Source organism: Agelaius tricolor, unplaced genomic scaffold (assembly GCF_023055355.1).
Source record: "Agelaius tricolor isolate 1412-34295 unplaced genomic scaffold, bAgeTri1.0.p SCAF_25, whole genome shotgun sequence".
In the NCBI taxonomy this organism is placed as follows: domain Eukaryota; kingdom Metazoa; phylum Chordata; class Aves; order Passeriformes; family Icteridae; genus Agelaius; species Agelaius tricolor.
In genome coordinates, this window is record NW_027269285.1 from 3,867,392 (window position 1) to 3,888,004 (window position 20,613).

General features: G+C 45.2%; 1 protein-coding gene across 1 annotated transcript; it reads left to right on the forward strand.

Moving 5' to 3' along the window:
• Positions 1-1,498: 1,498 nt before the first annotated feature.
• On the forward strand, positions 1,499-17,594 carry BLMH (bleomycin hydrolase). Its single transcript, XM_071447715.1, has 12 exons — positions 1,499-1,650; positions 2,098-2,295; positions 2,681-2,790; positions 3,423-3,564; positions 4,794-4,882; positions 6,176-6,268; positions 9,779-9,934; positions 10,427-10,585; positions 10,683-10,750; positions 11,131-11,248; positions 12,916-12,985; positions 16,610-17,594. The coding sequence occupies exons 1-12, from the start codon at positions 1,638-1,640 to the stop codon at positions 16,759-16,761; spliced, it is 1,368 nt and encodes a 455-aa protein (XP_071303816.1). The 5' UTR covers positions 1,499-1,637; the 3' UTR covers positions 16,762-17,594.
• The last annotated feature ends 3,019 nt before the right edge of the window (positions 17,595-20,613 follow it).

A 20,613-nucleotide genomic window follows, 5' to 3' on the forward strand; every position in this document is an offset into this window, starting at 1 on the left:
TTCGTTTCTTCTGTTCATTTTGCTGCAGGTAAAGAACACCCAGAAAACATCATTTCTGGTGGTCACCAAAGCCATTGCATGAGATGATGAGACAAAACACTGAAACTGGTTTTTTGGGATAAAGTTTATATGTTTTTTTCAAAATATAAGTGGTTCTTTGCATCTGTTGATTCTAAGCTGCTGCTTAGAGGGTCAGAACTGTTAGAACTGATCACTGGGAACCTTTCCTTGGAGCACCCTTCAGGTGGGTGGGCTGCATGAGATGATGCCAGCTCTTTCCCTCCAAGTTTATTCCAACAAGGAATGCATGTGCAGTCAGGCATGTGGATTGTGGATCAGTCTGCAGAGCAATCTCTACTGCATTGTGATGCTGATGCACACAATAAAGTGAGGTGTTGGGCTGACAGCTGCTTTCTGTGCTGCAGTGCCATTCCACAGGACTTTGGGGTGGTAGCCACCAACTCTCTGCCTCTTCCCAATAATCCTGTGGGCATCTCAGCTTCTCTTGCCAGGGCAAAAGCTGCCAGGCACTCAGCTCTGCTGCTGCACGTCCCATCTCCATGGCTCACCAGGGTCTGGGGCAGCCCCAAGCGTTTGATGGCACACAGTGAAGTTCCAGTGTGATTGCTCCAGCGCCATGATGGGTGGAAAACATCTCCATCCATCTCTTCCCCCAACAAATGTGCCACTCAAGCACTTTTCTCAAGGTCCTGGCAAGCTGTTGAGGCCTCAGCATGCCTTGGAATAGTCCATTACTAATGCTGTCAATAAACACTGCATGCTGTAAATCAATTTGAGACAGTGAAGCACCAGCACTCTTCTCAGAGGAGCGGGCAGTTCCTCAAGAGGAAAATTCAGCAGCTTGATCTGGAATGTGATCCAGAGCCTGTCCTTGACTCACCAGTGCTCAGGGAGGTCCCTCAAGGTGCCACAGTGGTGCCACCTCATGTTCTTCGGCACTTGGCCTCAACACCACCAGCTGTGGAGAGCTGTCCCAAACCCTCCTGTTGATCTGCCACAGCACAGGGGGTGACACCGTGCGGACAGAGCTGGGGACAGCGGGATGGGGGTGCTCCAGATGGGTGCCACTCACCCAGGGTGCCACCAGCCCTGCAGAGCCTGGCACTGGCACGAGCTTGTGCCACAAACAGCCCCCAGCACTGACCCTCTGTGGGGCGGGGAGGCCACGGACTGCAGGAAGCGTGGAAGGTTCTGGAGCCGGGGTTGTGTGGGTGTCAGGGGTCCGTGTAAGGGGTCCCTGTGAGGGGCCAGTGTGAGCGATCTGTGCAAGGGGTCGCTGTGAGGGGCTGGCAAAAGGAGCGGGTGAGAGGGGTCCGTGTGAGGGGCCGGTGTGAGCCATCTGTGTGAGGGGTCCCTGTGAGGGGTCCGTGGAGGGGTCGTTATCAGGGATCGCCGCCAGGGATCGCCGCCAGGCACCAATATCTAGCGCCAGCGTAGGTGTTCTCTGTAAGGGGCCGCCCCACCGGCACTAAACGTGTCCCTCGCCTCTCGCCGTCCACCCTCCCGCCGCCGCTCCCCCCCTCGCCCCCGGCCGCGGCCCCGGGCCCCTCTTCCGGCTTCCGGTGCCGGCGCTATAAGAGCCGCTTCCGCCTCGGGATCGTGCTGCCGGTGCCGCCATGAACGCCCGCGGTGAGGGGGGGCCGGGGGGGTCCGTCCGTGAAGGGCGGGTGCGGCGGAGGGGGCACAGCGGTACCTCAGCGATGGCGGGCGGGTACCGGGGAGCGGGGGATCTTGTCCATGGCGGGGATGGGGGCGGGGGTGGGGGGGCTCATCGGTACCTTAGCAGTGGGTCAGGGGATGGAAATTCCCGGGGTAGCGAGGGGGTTACCGGCCCTTACCGGGGGATGGGAGACTCATGGGCACCTCAGCAATTAGTCGGGGGGTGGGAGGGAAATTACTGGGGGCAGCGAGGCGTTCCGGAACCTTACCGGGGCTGTGGGCAGGGAAAACGTGCCCATTGTTACGGGACGGGAGCCTCTCCGTTATCAGCGGCGGATGGGAGAGGCGGGGGGGGTGTGTGCGTTACCGGGTGCGGTACCCGTGCCCCGGCGGTGACCCTGCCCCGCTGTCCCGCAGGGCTGAGCACGGAGAAGGCCGTGGCCTTCACTCGGCGGCTGCGGGCCGAGCCGCAGTTCCTGCTGGCCCAGAACGTGGCCACATGCAACGACCCGCTGGAGGTGTGCCTGCAGCGGCAGGTGGTGCAGGACACGGTGCAGGTGTTCCAGCACGCCGTGCCCGCCGAGGGCAAGCCCGTCACCAACCAGAAGAACTCCGGTGAGGGCGGTCGGGGCCGGGGGCGGTGTTTGCGGGCTGACTCCTAACGCTCCTGGGATTGTGCTCCTGGGAGCGGCTGCTGCTCCAGAGCCCTTTGTCCGGGCTTCTGGGAAAAGTCATTGTCTCAAAATTCCTGCAGCATCCCCTTGAGTTAATAACACACGTTAGACCTGCAGCGTTTGCCTCTTTTCCTTCTGCATGGTGTAACTGAGAGATGTGCTTGCAATTAAAGATTTCAGAACACCTTCAGCGCTCTTTGGTGTTGCAGAAGCCCAGCCAAAGGCTCGAGGCAGAACTGTGTCATGAATCTCGTGGTAAAAGGAATTGTTGTGCAGCTCCTGAGCACAGGTGTTCCAGTTTAATTCCTGTTCCTTTGATCTCTCAGGGAGATGCTGGATCTTTTCCTGCCTCAACGCAATGCGTCTTCCTTTCATGAAGAAATACAACATTGAAGAGTTTGAGTTCAGCCAGTCCTATCTCTTTTTCTGGGATAAGGTACAGTCGTGTAGGTTGTTGTAGGATTGCTTATGCAATCAGGTGTTAGTGTTGGGACAGAGCTTCTTTTAGGCTGCATTGTTTTATCATGTATGAGGAGAAACTTCAAAAGTTCCTTAAAAATGTGTTTTGAATGCAGGTGGTCAAGCACAGTGGGACTTTCAGCTTGAGAAGAAAGTTGTCAAGATGCTGATGTTTTGGAGTATTAGAAGTCTTTTTTTTTCAAGAGTTCTGTATGTTTCAGCAGTTACTTGTTGGTAGTTCAGGGGAAACATGACTGTAGCTCTGAGGTTTCAGTTGTGCTTGTGAGCTGTGTGCCTGCTCCTCCCCCTAAGGGAAATTAAGCAAATCTAGTGCTAGTTTGGGTCAGGCTTCATTGCATAACTTCTGCTCCCCATTTTCTGTTCCCCTATCCTCAAGCTCTGTGTGAAGTCACTCCTAAATATTTGCTCTAACAAAGAATTTTATAGGGTAGCCCCTGGAATGCTAGAGGGGAAAATGAGGACTTCATTGGATGAGCAGAAAGTTGCTTCATCTATTCTGTGCTTGCAAAGAACTGAATACTCAGCAATTAGTTAATGCATAATATATCAGACTTAAAAAGGTTGGGGTTGTTCATCTGTGTGTTTCAGGTTGAGCGTTGTTACTACTTTTTAAATGCCTTTGTGGAAACAGCTCAGAAGAAGGAGCCAGTGGAAGGAAGACTGGTGCAGTTCCTGCTCTCCAACCCCACCAATGATGGTGGACAGTGGGATATGCTGGTCAACATTATTGGTGAGAGAACTGCTCACAGGGAGCCCTTCCTGAAACTGCAGCCTGCTTTGAGAAATGGGGAATGGAATAGAATAAAAAATTGAGCTTGAGACCTGGGAATTGGCTAAGGCACATGATGCCATTAACCACTGTATTTTTTTTAATCAAAGACTTTTTTGGGGCCAGATTGTAAATATTGGGCTGAAATCTTGTCTGGCATCACTTTTGCATAATCCTGTTGATGATAAAAACTCAGATGATCAACAAATATTTAGATAGCCCTGACTTTCAGTTTAATAACAGGGTTCAATCCCCTTTTCGTCCAGTCATCAACTCAACCTCATTTATTTATAGCTATGTACAGTTTTTAGAGCACATGGTAAGGGAAAAGCCACTGCTGGACCAGGGTGTGTTTACAAAGCAAAACTACTTGGAATTGCAGCCTGAAGTTGGTGTAAAGATCAGTGAGAAGGAATGGATGTGGAATGTGGCACTGCTGGTCTTACAGAGCTCCGGGAGGAACGGATCCCACGCTGCTGGAGATACTTAATTACACCAGCACTTGCTCTCATTTGTGTTGTGAAACAATGTGACACCTTTGTAAATCAACAAGGCAATAATACAAATTTAGAATCACAAAAGGAATTTGTTTCTTTGAAGCCTGGAGGTTCCTTTTTTCCTCTTCCCATTGCTATAAATACTTAATCAGGGCAGAGATTTTGGCTGCTGCTGTTACATCCAGAGCCTTGCATGGTGAGATCTGTGAGTGGCACCCTAAGGTAGGAAGCCATGAGCTGCTGCTGGTGTTTTATAAATGTTGAGCAGGAAAGGACCCTGGGAAGTCAGTTTTAACCTTAGATAATTTACATGGAGTGATTCACAGGAGGCCCAGTTCTTTAGAAGGTATTTCAGGAGATTAATTTTAAAGTAATCAAGGTTTTTTTTTTTTTCCTGGTGAAAAGGACTTTAAAGCACTAATTAATTCAGAACTTTTAACTGTTGAGTTAAATAATACTGAGTAGTTCAGGGATTCCACTTACTGGGATCCCTGTGGAATGCATCTCAGAGGTCAAAATTCAGTCACAAATTAATAAGTAAACTTTGGGTACTTGTAACCTTTAAATAAGAGCCTTTCTGTTATAATCTCTGCACAAACCCAAACTCTCTTTATCATTCATATAGGTATGAACAGTAGGAGCATCTACTGTGTGAAAAAGCCTATTGTTAACCTGTAGTTTTATTTCTTTTAGAGAAGTATGGTGTTGTCCCCAAGAAATACTTCCCAGAGTCTCACACCACAGAGGCTACCAGAAGGATGAATGAGATCTTGAATCATAAGGTAAAACTGATTTAGATGATAAAATTTAGGGGAGGGGATGGGAATGAACCTGCTCCAAATGTTCCTAACCACCTGATCCTTACTGGCCAAAGTGTTAAGTGCATTCAGCAACTTAAATTTATTTACAAGCAGCCTAAAGTCTCAGCAAAGTCTGATGTTAATCTTGAAACATGGAGCAGGAAGGTGAGATCATGGAAGAGGTCCATGGTCAGGCTTTAGTAGCTTGAAAGTACCTTTTGTGGTTTTAGTAGCAGTTATTCCTAATCCTCAGATTTCCAAAGATTTCTTGACATGTGGCTGCTAAAATCTGTTTCTGCAAAGCCAGCACATGGTGTCTTAAGTGTCTCTTTCCCACCCTTTCAGTATCTCATCTCCCTGTGTGCCAAGGTTTCTAGAGATGACTGCCAAATGTGGTGAAAAAGATGGAGGAAAATAAATGTATTTTAAAAACACTGCATGTTAAGAATCAGCTTTCAGTATAGAAGTGCACAGCTTTGTCTGAAGGAAGGTGTTAACTGACTCCCTGATCTGCAGAAATGAATTAGCCTGGGAAGAGGCTGGTGTAGGTAGCTGGATGAAAAAGGCAATTAAAACATTTTTTACAGTTTGCTGCATTTTTTCCAGTTCATATGCTGCATGCTCAGGGAAAACTGCCTGCTGAAATCCACATAAAAAATGCAAAATACCTGGTGGAATGAGCTTGGACATTTTCAGTGTTGTTAATGTTGTTCTAATCCTGAGCATGGCAAAGCAGCTGGTCCCGAGGGAGCCCCATCACCATTCCTGGCCTTATGGATGGTGACACTAATGGGAAGCTTGTGCTGCTCTGACTGCAGCTGTGCATGCAGTGGGGAAATGCCCCTTCTTTTTATCAGCCAAGAGATCAATTATGCATTGGAATTGCAAAATAAATGTGACAGTGTGAGGAAAGTGTGTTCTGTGAGTCACGGACGTGCTGGTGTGTGTGGATGTTGTGGCATCACTTGTGGGACTGAGGGAAATCAAGCTTTAAGAGCTTAATGGCTGCAAGCCTCACATCAGTGGTTGGAAATGGTAATTGAATTGTGACTATTTGTTCATTTTTTGGTTGTATTTTACTTCAGCAGCATTCAATTATCTTGTTATTTTTTTTAATGACTCAATCTCTAATGAAGCTTCTGAAGGTATTTTCATTATGAAAACATGTTATGAAGAGTAAAATAGGTGTTGGAAACAAGCAGATGGGAAGTCCTGAAAATGATCAGGTGGCACCTTTCATACCCTTTATAACAAAGTGACTTTCTCTTTAAACAGATGAGAGAATACTGTTTGAGGCTAAGAAATATGGTGGAGAGTGGAGGAAGCAAAGGAGAACTTTGTGCTGCCATGGACATGATGATAGAAGAGGTAAATAAAGTGGTGTGACATGAATCTTGGGTCACAGAGCTGGAATGGAGCAGATTCCTTACTTTCATTGTGTGGCTGTTGGATCAGCCAAAACAAGTGCCTCTTGTTGCTTAACAAAATGGTTTTGGAGCTGTTCAAGTGAATTTGTTTTGCAGTGGCTTGTTGCTTACTTCATCCTGAGTTTTTCTAATCCTTCCAGACAAATATTTTGAATCCATAGGTTTTAGAATGATGATATTTTACAGACATTTGCCCCTTGCTGTAGGAAAAGCAGCATTTTGTCCCTTGGGAGATCAAAAGGTTGGCCTGTCTGGCTCTTAGAAACAACAGGAAAGGTTGAAATTTGCATTCTGATGGCTTTGAATGCAAATCTTGTAGCACAAGTGTTGTGCAAGGATTCCCCACAAGAGAGCAGAAAAGAACCACAGAAGGGAGGCGCCTGCACAGGGCTGAGCCCAGCTGAGGGCTCGTCCTGGGGGCAGCAGAGCAATGAACTGCAGCAGGGCTTTGGCTGTGAGCTGACTCCATCACTGTCAGTGTGTCTGCACTCCCTGAACCTCCTCCTGCTCACACAAACCCACATCATTTTTCTCATTCTGTGCTGCTCATACTTGATTCTTAAACTGCCAAAAATAACTTAAACTTGGGGCTGTTTTAGTGTGACCGAGTACATGCTCTTAAAAAAAGAATGTATTTAATTTTTTTCTCAGACATACATTTAACCACTGGGTCACTTGGCATTTGTATGTCCTTAGATGAGTCAAGAAATCAAATGTTTTTGTGTTGTGTGTTAGCTTTTTCTGCAATCCACTGAACATCACTGTTAGGCAGAACCTACCTTGGGCTATCTCTGTAGAGTTTTAGTTCCATAGTAATGTGTTGTTATAGGTTTTGAAAATTCATCTTTGCACTTCATGTAAAATTCTGTAGCTTCTTTTTATCTAATTTTAAGGTCAGGGTAAAAGAAGAAAAGTGATTTGTGTTCCTTGGGTTTCATCAAAACTGTTGTGAAGTTCATGCCTTAAGAATGCTGTGCTTTGAGCCTACCCCAGAATGTTGCAAATTTGCACTTAGTTCAAAGGTGAATTAATGTAATTTACATGCAGTGTGTGTCCAAAAGCCCTTGGGGATTCTGCAGCAAACACCAAAGGCTTCCTAGAGATGGTCATTCTTAAGGCAGGCACACACAGTTCACTGCTAAATGTTTCCTCATTTATTTAGAGCTTCTTGCCTTCTGACAAGAGGTGCTGGAACTGACATGAAAGGTTCTTCACTGATTGCAGTTTGTCTGTTCTGTAAATGGTTGTGCTTCATTCTCTGAGGTTAACACAGCCTTTCCTCCTGCAGTAGGAAAGGTGGTTTGCATGTGTTTGGATGTGCATGAGTGGTGTTGCCTCTGTATTTGTGTGGCAAAGCAGAGCTTGGTTTTGTTCTGGGAGGTTCTATTTGCATAGCAAATCTTGGCTTGCTCCTGCTGGGAGCAGCAGCACTCCAGCTGAAATGGGGCAATTGTTGTGGAACATGGGATTAAATATTCACTCCAGAACTGTATAAACATTCTTATCAAACCAGTGCACAGTGGGTCAGAAGCTGAAATCAGTGCAGTTCATGCAACAGAATTTTTCTTCCTTTGCTGTTCTCGTTGTAGACTCTTCCTTATCAGGAGTGTCCTCCTTTTCCCTTCCTCATTTGTTTTGGGGTTTAGCACAGGCCATTCTATCCTTGCCTTATCTTGCTTCTAGTTGTCACTAGGGCAATGTAAGTCACCTTTTAGTTTAAATATGCTTGTTTTATTTATTGGTAGAGGAAACTTGTGAGATATGAAGAGAGGGCCTGTGTTGGGTGTGGTAGCAAAACAATTGAGGGAGGCCATTCCAGGCTCCATGCCTCTGTTCACTGGAGACTTCTGTCTCCATCATTCTCCTTCCCTCTGGCTTGGTTGCTGCTCTCCTTTTAGGCATTTTTCTGCTTATTTTGTGTTCATGGCCTCATCTCTCAGTGCTTGCAGTTATCTGAGGTAATGTGGGTGTAGCCACAGCAAATGGTACCTTTTGTGCAGTCTGTGCAAAATTAAATATTTATAGTAGTTCAGGGGTTTATATTTGCTCTTTACCATATTTACTGAGAAATGTGTGAGTTCCTGCAGTAGGAGCCTTATGCCCACACCCTTGTTTCAACTGTAATTATCTTTTCACTTGTTTTCTTAAATTGCTCGGAGCAAGAACACCTTTATTTAGCAGGACCATTGCACTCCTTTTGCTGCCAGCACAAAGAGCACATTAACATACAGCCAGTTCCTATGGATCAGCTCCAGAAAGAGTTAAATCAGCTTTGGGAAAGGTATTGTGTCTATTCTGCTGTGTAAGTGTGAAGACTGCCAGGCTGGGAAGGCTGGCACAGACCACAGGAGCTGGATCCCAGTGCAGAAGGTGCAGCTGAGATTTGATTCCCTCTCCTCTTATTCTAAATAACTTGATGGTTCCTTGCAAGGAAGAGGCTTGTCCTCAGGACATGGACAGAGCTGAAGATCAGTGTCAGCTGAAATAAAACAGATTCAAACCTGTTTAACTGTGATTAAATTCTCTGTCCCCAGAGTACCTGTGGCAGGTCCTGCTCTGTATCTTTAAAGACACTCCTGTGGTTACACTGCCAGTGTTGGCACATTTTCTGATAAGCCCTGTGAGAAAGTACAGTAGTGGTTCTGAAGTGCAGCTTTATATTCTGATGTACAGGGAGGCTGATGACTTGAAATCTGGTCAACTTTTTGTGCTAAAAATCCAAAGATAGCTGTCAGCTGCAAAGGATGTCACAGGCAGCAGGCAGGGAGATGGAATTAAATTGCATAACCTGCCAGCTCAGCCCTAAACAGATGTTAAATGTATTAAAAGAGATGAGGAGATTATTCTGGGGTTTTGAAAATAAGCAAAGGTCCATCTTTGAAATCCAAATGACCATTACAATAGGAAATAAAATAGTACAGGGGAAACACTGGGATAAAATGCCCACGTTAAAAGGTCTGGTTTGTCTCTGCATGGGGCAAACTACCTGGTGGAACAGTGATGCTGTTCTTAAGCCTTCAGAGAATAAATTTGATAAAGTTTCTCTGGCAGTGTTGGAGGAGCTTCAGAATTACTGATGAAATGTTGTAACAAGGCTGGGAAGTGTCCTGTTTTTGCTTTGGGCTGCTGCATTCCTAGGATAACCTGGAATCAGTAAGCTTCTGTTTTGCCTGGTGGTTTACCTGAGAACATGGAATGTGAGGGTGGAGAAAGCTCTGTTGATTTTCCTGAGGCCTTTCAGATTGGTTTTGAACTGCTGAAACACCAAGATTTCAGGAGCTGAATGCAGATAATTGATGTGTGTGTGTGTGTGTTCAGAAGTGACCGTTAAGATCCCATTTCTCCAGCTGGTTCTCACATGGAGTAATCCCTGCTCCAGTGGCATTGCTGTGGTAGGAGAGGCACAGCTGCATGTCCCAGCAGGCTCACAGCTGTTTGCTTCTCTGGGCAGGTATTCAGAATAGTGAGCACTTGCCTGGGCAGCCCTCCGGAGACTTTCTGCTGGGAGTTCCGGGACAAGGAGAAGAACTACCACAAGTACGGCCCCATGACCCCGGTGCAGTTCTACAACGAGCATGTGAAGCCTTACTTCAACATGGAGGACAAGGTTGGGCATGCTGAAAACTTTCCAAGGCCTTCTTTATTTTGCTGCTAAGCCATTTATTTTCCACTGTTGCCGGTGTCTGCAGCACCTGGGATGGGCACAGCTTGCCCAAGTCAGTGTGTTTATTCTCCCTGTTGTGCTGTTTGTGCTCTACCCCTCAATTATCTGGGATCTTGTGTTGCAGTCCACAAGGGTTTTGTAATGATAAAATATGCAGTGATCTAATCAGTTGTAATAGGTCATAAGGCAGACATTAGAGAAGGAATAACACACAGAGCTGCTCTGCCACAGTTACGAGGTGAACTTGTGAAACAAAGCAAAAAACCCAACAAACACAACCTTAAGAAACCTCTTATTTCAGCCAAGTGGCTTGTTTGCTAATGGGGCAGACAGCTGGCTGGGACAAAAGCCATTCCCTGAAACCCTTCTAGGTTCAATCTTCAAGGATTTCACTTATGTTGCATCTTATTTTATGACATCTTGTTTTTTTGGCAGATTTGTCTAGTGAATGATCCTCGACCCCAGAACCCCTACAACAGGCTCTACACAGTGGAGTACCTGGGCAACATGGCTGGAGGGAGGAAAACTCTCTACAACAACCAGCCTGTGGAGGTCCTGAAGAAATTGGCTGCAGCATCTATTAAGGATGGCGAGGTGGGTTTGGTTTCTCTTTGTGGGTGGCACAGTGCAGCCCATGCCATGTAAAGCTCCTGGGATTTGGCCCAGGCATGACCCTTCCTTCTCTTTGCAGGCTGTGTGGTTTGGCTGTGATGTGGCAAAGCACTTCTATGGCAAGCTGGGAATCAATGACCTGAATATGTGAGTAGAGAATCAAACCAGGCTGTCATTTGGGATCCTCAGTGAGGACATGAACAGTGCTTTAGTTCTTTCTACATACTTTGGATTATAAACCCCAAAAGAGTATGTTTAAGTAATTCAGCAGCAGAAGATTTTTTTTTACTTGTTAGTTAAATCTGAATCCTCTTAAGATGCACTATGAGTAGCTGTAAATATTCTTACTTATTTAAATGTCTAATATATGGTGAGAAAACTCCTAAAGGGATCAGGTTCTGCATTTATTCTGACATTAAAATTGGTTGAACTCATATGATCCTGGCACAGGACAGTCTCCTGATTCCCTGACTTAGTCAGAACTCCCCCTGCATCCTTTCTCATGTGGTTTATTTGTCTTTCTGTAGATTTAATCATGAGCTGGTGTTTGGTGTCTCCATCAAGAATATGAACAAAGCCGAACGATTGATCTTTGGAGAGTCCCTGATGACCCATGCCATGGTCCTGACAGCCGTCACTGAGAAGGTAGAGTCTCCCTCCTGGAGTTGTGGTGCTGGCAGGGATGTGTTGGAATATCCTGGGAGCTTCTTTGTGTCCTGGGCTCACTCAGAGTGTGCCACAACCCCCTGGTGCACAAGGCTGGTTGTTTATTCCCTTTGTGTTGTTTGTGTCTGAGTATTCAGAACTATAAATATTTAACAAGGAGGGAAGAATTTTAGGCATATCAAAGGACTTTTTTCCTTTTACCCACAAACTTGGATTGAACAACCACTGCATGGTTAGTCCAGTCTGGTTTAGAGCCTGAAGCTCCTGTTAAAATGCTGGCAGGAGGCATTTTGCAGCAGGGTTAATCTCCTGCAGCTCCCTGGCATGTGATCTCTGACCTCTAATTAGGGAAGGGAAATGGTGTCCAGCATAGCTCTGTGGCAAACAGCAGAGCTGAGATGAATCCACAGCTAGATCTGCTCCTGGCACCATAACAAAGCACATAATGAAGTAAAAAGAAGCATTCAAAAACTTACAACTTGAGGTTATCTGCAAAGTTGATGTTTCCATTTATTTCCAGAAGCTGTCATTATTAAAGTTTCTTTGAAGTGATCTCTTCCTGTCCAGCTTGACCTTGGCTTGAGAAATTGCAGCTTGCACAGCACTGAACGAGTTTGCCTGAGCTGTGGAGTTTTGAGACTTGAGATGGAACTGCTGAGTCATAAGAATGTTCCAATTTACTTTTTACAGCTCAATTTTTTTCCTGTTTTCTGCATTCTGAGCTCTTAATGTTTCCACCGTGTATCAGATTGCACAAACACCTCTGTAAATATTGAACTGAAAAACAAGGAAAACTTTGTAGTTGGTACCTAAAAACCTTAACCTGAAGGAGCTTTGAGAATCTGTGTTGTAAAATGTAATATTTTGGATTTACTTACTTTTTATAAAAAAAGGCTTTGAAGACTTAAAAAAAAAATCATATTAAAATTTTACAACATCAAGAATTGATGTGAATTAAATGCACCTTTTGGTTAAAAAGTTACTGTACATGAATGTGCTCTTCCCAATTTCTGAGAGCATCCAGAGTTGACATCCTTGGTCTGGGAGCTCTCAAGTGTCCCATCTTAAGGACTGTTCTCCCTTCTCAAGGGAGAATAGAAGCATTACAACAATAATCCATTCAATATTAAAAATGGATTTATGGGGTGTTTTTCAGGCTAGTCTTTTGTATTAAAATATTTTAATTGCACAGCACCAGACTTGGAGCTGTGACCTTCAGCTGGATTCTTCAAGGGTTTGCATTTGCTCTTCCCAATGCTGTTCTGAATTCTGACAGTTCCTTCTTCCTTTCCTCTGATTCCCAGTTCAGGCAAGTTGTGCATCCTGTTTAATTTCCCTCACTCTCTGATGGGGGACAGGGACAGCAGCTGAAATTCTCTGAGTCAGTTAAGTCCAAACTAGAATTTAGTTACATTTCAGCTGCCTGATGAAATAAATATTGATTGCAGACTCTTCTTCCCCACATTTTATCTAAGTAGGTAGATGAGTATTTTATAAAATGGCATTTCTGTAGCCATTAGCAAGAAACCATTGGGACTCTGAGGAGTGGAGCTCTGTGTGTTCCTGGTGCTGGGTTTGGAAGGGGTTGCCTGCTCAGGTGTGGCCTCTCCTTCACCACTGACTGTCATGGGCTTGTTTTGGCACAGGATGGGCAAGAAGATGCATTTGAAAAATGGAGAGTGGAAAACTCCTGGGGTGAAGACCGTGGCAATAAAGGTAATTTATAGTCATGAGAGCAGAAAGCTGAATGTTTGGAAATCAGGATGTGGCAAGGACAATGAGGCAGCTCTTCCTACGTGGAGTGGAGGGGAACTCCATGGTTTTTATTATCTCCTGAGTGAGACAGGCCAGATGTGGGCTCAGCCATGGCACAGCCTCAGTGGTGAGTGTGCCAGGCCAGACTCTGTGTCCCCAGGAATAAGTCACTGCTGGCCTGTCACTGTTTCTAAGTGACTGTTTCTGCTGCACATTAATCCCAAATGTTGTGCTTGTAAGATTTGGTGTGGCAGAACTTTCCCAGGATGTCTTGGCTTTCTTCTGGGAATAGATTATTTTTGGAGAACTCTGTTTTAGAATGTGGTCTTATTTATAAGCTTTTCAATAACATGAACAACTCAGAGGAAAACACAGAATATTCTAGGAAGTGTCTTAATTTATTTTGTGCCCTCTTGGTCTTGCAGTAGTTTCTGTTCTGAGTTAACTGTATCCATTCACAGCAAAGTATTCCAATAAAAATCTTCAGACTTGACAAAACAATGAAACTGTTGATGTCCAGCCTTCAAGGCTCAGCAAGATGACAGCAGTGAAATGTTCTTTGCAATGTTGGATTAATTAACATCAATGGCTCAGGGCAGCAGCTGAACCCTGACACTGCTGCAGGTGGTGCCTGCTGGGCTGGGACTGAGCTGTGGCACTTCTGTGCTGCAGCATCCAAACCCACACTCACCTCTCAAGAATGATGAGGTCTAGAGCTGTGGAAGAGGAGCTGGTTGTTCCTTTGAAATAAAACAAATAAAATAGGAGCCCAGAGTGACTTGAATAACCCTGCCCTATCTTGTCCCCATGGCATCTGTGTGACTTTGCAGGGTGAGTCACTGCCCCTTATGTGCCTTATGTACCAGGGGACACCCTGCTCTCTGGAAAGTCTTGCTCCCTGACTGTGCTTTGTTTTGCTCTGGGAGTTCCCTGGAAAAGAGCCTTGACAGAAAATCCCATCAGAATTAGGAAGCTTGCCTCTATTTCAGACTGCTTTTGTTCCAGGGAGCTGAATCCCTGAATGATTTTCTTGGGTATGACCAAATGAGCTGCCCTGGAGCAAAAGGCAATGGGACAGGTCCTCCAGGGCTGCTTCCCAAACCCTGGGAGAGGTAACTGAGAGTCACAGAACCATTTAGGATGTGGAAAAACCCTTTTAAGGTCCAAAAGAGTCCAACTGTTCACCCAGCACTGCCAAGTCCCCACTGAACCATGGTTCCCAAATGTCACATCTACACAGTATTTGAATCCCTTCAGGGACTGTGACTCAACTTGATGGGGTTTCTTCTCCTTCCTGCCCTGATTTTCCACTCTGCAGTGTCCAGTAGTAGCTGTGTAGGAGGGTGAGGACTCAGAGTTTGCCTGAGCTGTCTTGCAGTGCCACTGAGTCTGTGTCTCACTGTGGTAAGAGTTAAGATTTTTATCTTATCTGCCTTGTTAAGGAATTGGGAAGCTGTGCTTGGGTAAGTCCAGCACCAGAAACCAGAGTCCACATCAGTGAGGAGTCAGCCAAGAATGATGCTAAACTTGGCACATCCCAGCTGGGGCCCAGCTGGGTGTGGGGATGGGAGTGAGCCCCAGCTCCCAGGATTTCCTGGACAGGGTGCCCAAGGGTCCAGCCTGCAGCAGAGCACCAGGGACTGCACTGGAGCCATTAAACAATGAGCAAAGAAATTACTTTTTTGTGAGGAAAGAGCAGGCTTTTTTCATGTGGGGTTCCCTGTTTTCCCAAGTACAGTCCAGGGTGCCAGGTGCCACCTGTTTCCCCTGACAGGAATGGTGCAAGACTGGAAAGATTGGGACTCCTGGTTTGGGAATGATGGGATGGAGTCAGTTATATGTTCACACTCCAGAGTGGGCAGAACTGAAATCTTGTGGTACTGCTTGTCCTGGAGAAAGGGAACCCCTGTGACCCAGCCCAGCTTTGCCTCTCCTAAATATTTAGTAATTACATTTATCTGTTGTATAAGTGTTTCTGGAGCCCTGTGTGTTCTTCCTCAAGGAATGAGCACAGCTGCTGACAAACATTGCTTGTTTTCTGAGGTAAAAAAGTCACTTCCCAATCAAATATTTCCTTCTTATTTTACTGGCTGTTTTTCAGCCACACAGGCAAGTTTAATTATTCTGAGTAGCCCTTTGTTCTGGAGACACACAGGATGTTATTACCTAACTTTGAACCCAGCTTATCCCATCGGATATCTTTTTTTAAAAGCAAGGAAGAGGAGAGTACTAAATCACACTGTGGAGAGGGGTCCATCTGCTTGTTTTGGCATGAAAAGAGCTTTTTTAGGATGCATCTCCAGCTAGAAGTCAGCAGCCTTTGGGCTTTTCATGTCTTGTATTGGCTGTTGCTGTCCTGCAGGAAGGCATTTCAAGGATTTAACTGGAGGCACCCTGTGTCTGTGTGTGCATCTCATCCCAGAGTGCCCTGGGACAGAGGCACTGTTCGTTTCCTCTCCCTGGGCAGGAGTTACAGCTCCAAGGCCCTTTGGGGAGTTTCAGGGGGCTCCCAGGTGTGTGTAGGGGGTGTGTGTGGGTCTGCACTGCCCAGGCCTCCCCAAAGCTGAGTTATTTGCATGTTCTGCAGTCGTGCTCGGCGCTTCCTCCGGCTCAGACGCCGCGATCCCAATCGGCTCCGAGGGACAGGATGTCAGAGGCAGAGTTCATTAATCCTCTCAGGGTGCAATTACTTGTTGGCTCTTGGGAGTGAGAGGTTTTTGTGTGTCCCAAGAACTCATATCCTGAAGAGAGGATAATCAAGGCAGCTCCCTTTGGCAGTGTTTCCAAAATGGCTTCTAGCTCGGGTTACAGTTGATAGGGGTTTTAATTTATGGGATTATCTGATCTCTTGCTTTAGAAACAAGATGGTGGAGATAGATGCATTTATTGTCCATATTCTTTGGACATTTTCTTGTTTCATTTGATTGTGTGATGATACAATATAAGGACACGAGAAACTTTATTACATAAAGCCTTCTCATCTCTCTCCTAAATGCTTCCTTTCTCACAGCCACTCTTATTCCCATTTCACCTGGAATAGCTTGTTTCCAGTGGTAGCTCTCTGCGAAAACCTCTGAAGTGACTTCCTTCACTCCCAGTTCAAGGGTGCTCACTGTCATTTTCATATTAAGGGAGACAATTAGGATTTGCTTCAGCCTTAGTGTGATTTAAATGGCTTTGAGAAAAGCAGTGGCTGCCTCTTACTGCAAAAACTAAACCAAGAAAGTTTTCTTGGAACAGGTTGATATTCACCTGAAAAATTCTAAAGCCTCAAATAGAGTCAAATAATGTTACATTCTGTCTTAAAGCTTTGTAATTCCCTTGAGTATTCTCAATGCCCATTTTAACAGAGCAAACATAAATTATGGATGTTCTGGCTCTTGTTTTTCCTGGTGGGCTTCTTGCCTGACCTTTGGGTGCACACAAAGTACATCCTGTATGTTAACTTCCTCGAGATATTTTTTGCTGTGTTTTGAGAGATAACCAGCATGACCAGGCCCTGTTTAATGCATCACTCAGAGGTGAGGCTTGTCTGTGGCTGCTTTCCTGCAGTGGCTCTGAGCTGTGATGCTGTTTTCCCCCCAGGTTACCTGATCATGACCGATGACTGGTTCTCCGAGTACGTGTACGAGGTGGTGGTGGACAAGAAGCACGTGCCCGAGGAGATCCTGGCCGTGATGCAGCAGGAGCCCATCGTGCTGCCAGCCTGGGACCCCATGGGGGCTTTGGCCAAGTGAAGCAGGGAGCATTTGCCTCCCCATGGCCATCAGAAGTAGCTGCAATAGAGAATTCCACTGGTCGGAAGCCATAGCCAAACAATAACGAGACCGAGCCCTCGGCCTGGTCCCTATTCCTGAAATGTAAGTTAAGGATCCTTGGGAAATAGCGCTTCACTGATCCCAGCTCTCAGACAGGCTGCTCCAAAACTCACAAGGGAAAAGGAAAAAAACCTCACAATGAAAGCAGATGATAAGTGCTGTCAATGGCAGTTTGATTTTACCTTAAATTTTTAATGCGAATCAGCGTAGTAATGTAGTAAAATTACCTTGACTGATGTTTTCCCTAGGAAAAATGGGCATTAAAGGCCCTTTAGAATTAATAGTTAGGTGATTGTTAGAGCAAACATATTGAGATAATTAACCAATTATGGTCTGGCTTGTCCTAGAAAAACTCCCCAAAAATATTTTATATATTTACAGTTTTAGTTTTGCTGAAGTTTTGGAGGGGATGTATGAATTGAAACTGCTAAAAATGACCTTTAGAAAACTTTCTCTTCCAGCAGAACTGGGGAAGGGGAATGGTTTCCTTGAGGAATCCAGTTCCACTTGGTTTTATTCTTCCATTATTGAGCTGGGACTGGATAACCCCCCCAGGGGCCAGTGCTATGTCTGTGTGCACAGGAGCGCTATTTTTCAGTTATTTTAGCAAGAGCAACCATAAATATGTTCACAGGTGGAGTTAGTGTCATGCTCAACAGAAAAACCAACGTTTTAATTGCTGCATTTTATTTGGTTGTTTTAAAAAACAAGATGGTGCTATGAAGCTTTTGAATAAACACTTTCTAAAGTGACTGGGACAGTTCTGGTTTCTTTTTTTAAAGAGGTGCATGGAGCTGCTGGAATGGGAAGATGTTGGTGAGCTGCAATGAGGGTGTGGTGCCTCCATCACAGACCTGGTGCAGAAATGGGTACAGAAATGTCAGAAATGGCACTGGTGGAGCTGATCCTCCTTTGGGCAGGGGGATGGAGCAGATGATTCTCCAGGGACACATTTGGGGTCTCATGCAGAGTCTCCACTTTGTGTTGTCACTTGAGTGAAGGCAAGCAAACAGTTCTTGTACTCCCTGGTGGCTCTGACACGGAGCCAGATCTCTTGGAAAGCTGTGCTATGCACAATATTTTCATTATGACTAATGCATGGGTTGTTTTGGGGGCTTTTTCCTTCTCCAAAAGGTCAGTAATTTTAGTCCTTCAAGATCTTTCTACTTACGACCTTAACACCAGTTCTTCTGTTTCCTCTGTGCTATCTATGAGTATGATATCAGCCAAGGAGAATTAACTTTTTCTCCAGAGTTTAACTGACATTTTTGTTGCTGGTGGTAGCACCGATGAGGATTGAGCTTGATAAACTCAAAACTGATTCCAAGCCAGTTTTTGTTAGTTTCAGTATTTTAAGGTATTGTCCAGCCTGTGCTTATCTCCCCAGTTCTTGCCCAGATATTTCCCTGTACACTTTATACAATAGTACTGTGGTTTTTTTCTTTTCCTTCAAATAAGCACAGAAAATCCACATGGCTGAAACACATTATGGGGAACGAAGCCAATCTGGCAGCAGCACTTGTGCCTTCATGCCCTGTGATTTTGTAAGTTCTTTCCATGGTGGAATTGAGAAGGGGAGGGGGAAATGCAGATGCCAAGGTGAGAGCTGTGGTTTTTTTCTCTGGGGGCAGTTGAGGTTTGTGCTGGTGCCACCAAGTCAAGGATATTCCTCTCCCTGTGGGAGGACAGCCATGGAAACTTCGGTAAGGATTGGTGCCTGCAGGCTCTTTTATCCATCAACACCTTCCAGTTTCCTGGTTTTAACCTGTAGTTTGAAATGTGGGTAAAACCTGTGGGTGGAATGATTCCCATGAACTGATTCCCTGCTGATGTGACTTTCACTGGGTCACTCTGCCCTTTTGTCCTGAGGGAGGGCTCACTGATGAGATCAGCAGCCTTGAGATAAGGCTGGAGGCAGCTGGGTGATGATGGAGCTGCCATGAGGAATTCTCAGGGTCCTGCACAGCACAAGGCACAGCTGGATCCAAGGAGGTGTGTGGGAGAGACTTCACAGCCAGGGATTGTTCCCAATGGATTGTCCCAGCACTTCTCCTGAGGGTGTGCTGGAGGAACAAGCCACTTAACCCCTGTCAGTGCACAGGAGGTGGTTCAGAGATGATAAACAATTAAACTTTCCAAAGGATGGAATGGAAATAATGTGGGAATAAGCCTGGCTTGCTGATTTGTTGTCAGTCAGCAAAGAAAGCTCTGTGAACTGTAAATCCAGACTATGAAAAAGTTAACATACAACTGCTAAAAAGATGCTTTGGTTAGAATAAAATAACAATTAGTGCCCACCGTATTTCAATGCTGATTTCTCCCTTAGTTTATATATATATGTATCCTTTGCAAAGCTTTACCTTTAGATTGCTATGGAACCAGCTGACTTAATAGTTTCCTTTTCCAGTTTGTCAACAAAACCATGCAGTTTTCATGTGAGAATTCAAAGACAGTTCCCCTGACAGGTGGTAAATATTGACAGATAGTACTATGAAAGTCAACTCTCTCAGATTTAATCAAGTGGCAGAAAATAACAACAATTCCTAATGAGGGAACTGAGGAGAGGTTATGTGTAGTGGTGCTTTGTGGGTTCTAGGAATCAGATTTCCCCATTGGAATGTGCTCTTAAAACAGTTGTGGAAATAACAAAACCTCTCCAAAACTCATCCAACTGCCAGATGTGCATCCCAGCAGTGTGGAAAATAGCAGGAAAGGGCAATCAGAATTTCTTTTATCCCAAAGCCAATCATAATATTTTCTAAATGTAGTCTGATTGCTAACTAAGGAAAGATAGGAACAAACAAATATTGCAGGATTTGTTTGGTTTGTGTTATTTGGAAAATTGTTCCAACCCTTTTATTGGCAGTGAATCAGAGCCACTTGCAGAGCCATTGCTGATCTCACAGTACAGTTGGTACTACTTTTATGAGGTCATTTCAGTGATGATTCCCATCCTTGTGCTGGAATCTGCAGCTGCTTTATCTGTGTGTCTTGTGTAAAGTCCATTTTCTCTCTTTTTTTTTTTTTCATACTTTCCCTAAATCATCAAAATTTCACCCACCAATGCCCAGATTTCATGAGAGTCTGGATCTGGCTCAGTTACAGCCCCTGAAAGTTTTTCACTTATGAGATAAATAAGGTGTTACAACATTAAGGAGTTTTGCCTGACATCTCCAGTCTGTTATTTCTATTATGTCCCAAAGGCTCCAGGCTGTTTGGCAAGAAATTCAAAACAAAAAAACCCAACACAACAAAACCAAACCCAGTAACTGCTGCAGAAGACAATGAAAAAAACACCTGAACAAAAATGCCTGGGTAAGGCATAAAAGAACCTACTCTAAGCAGAGACTCAGATGGAGAGAAACATCAGACAAAGGTCACAATCCCTCTAAAATTTTTTTAAAACCCAAGATATAATTATGTAATGAGCAGAAGGGCTTTCAGTAGAGAGAATTCATTTCTTGCAAGCAGATAGAAAAAGTGAGTGTGGAAAACCCCTTCAATTCTCCCAGCAGTGGTGAGCTGGAAATCTGTATGAAAAGTAAAGGTGCAGATTCCTTGTGCCACCCATCCTCTCAAGAAAGACAAATTCTGCTCTCCAGAGCCTGGGATCTGATCCACAGCTGGATATTTGCACATTGAACTCTGTGCTGTGACCTGCAGAAAGGTTTGGTGGGTGAGGCATGGCAGGATCTGTCCTTGCAATCCGTCTGGAATAGGACAAAACAGAGGGAAGGTCGTGGAGGAATATCAAAGGCAAGGACACGAACT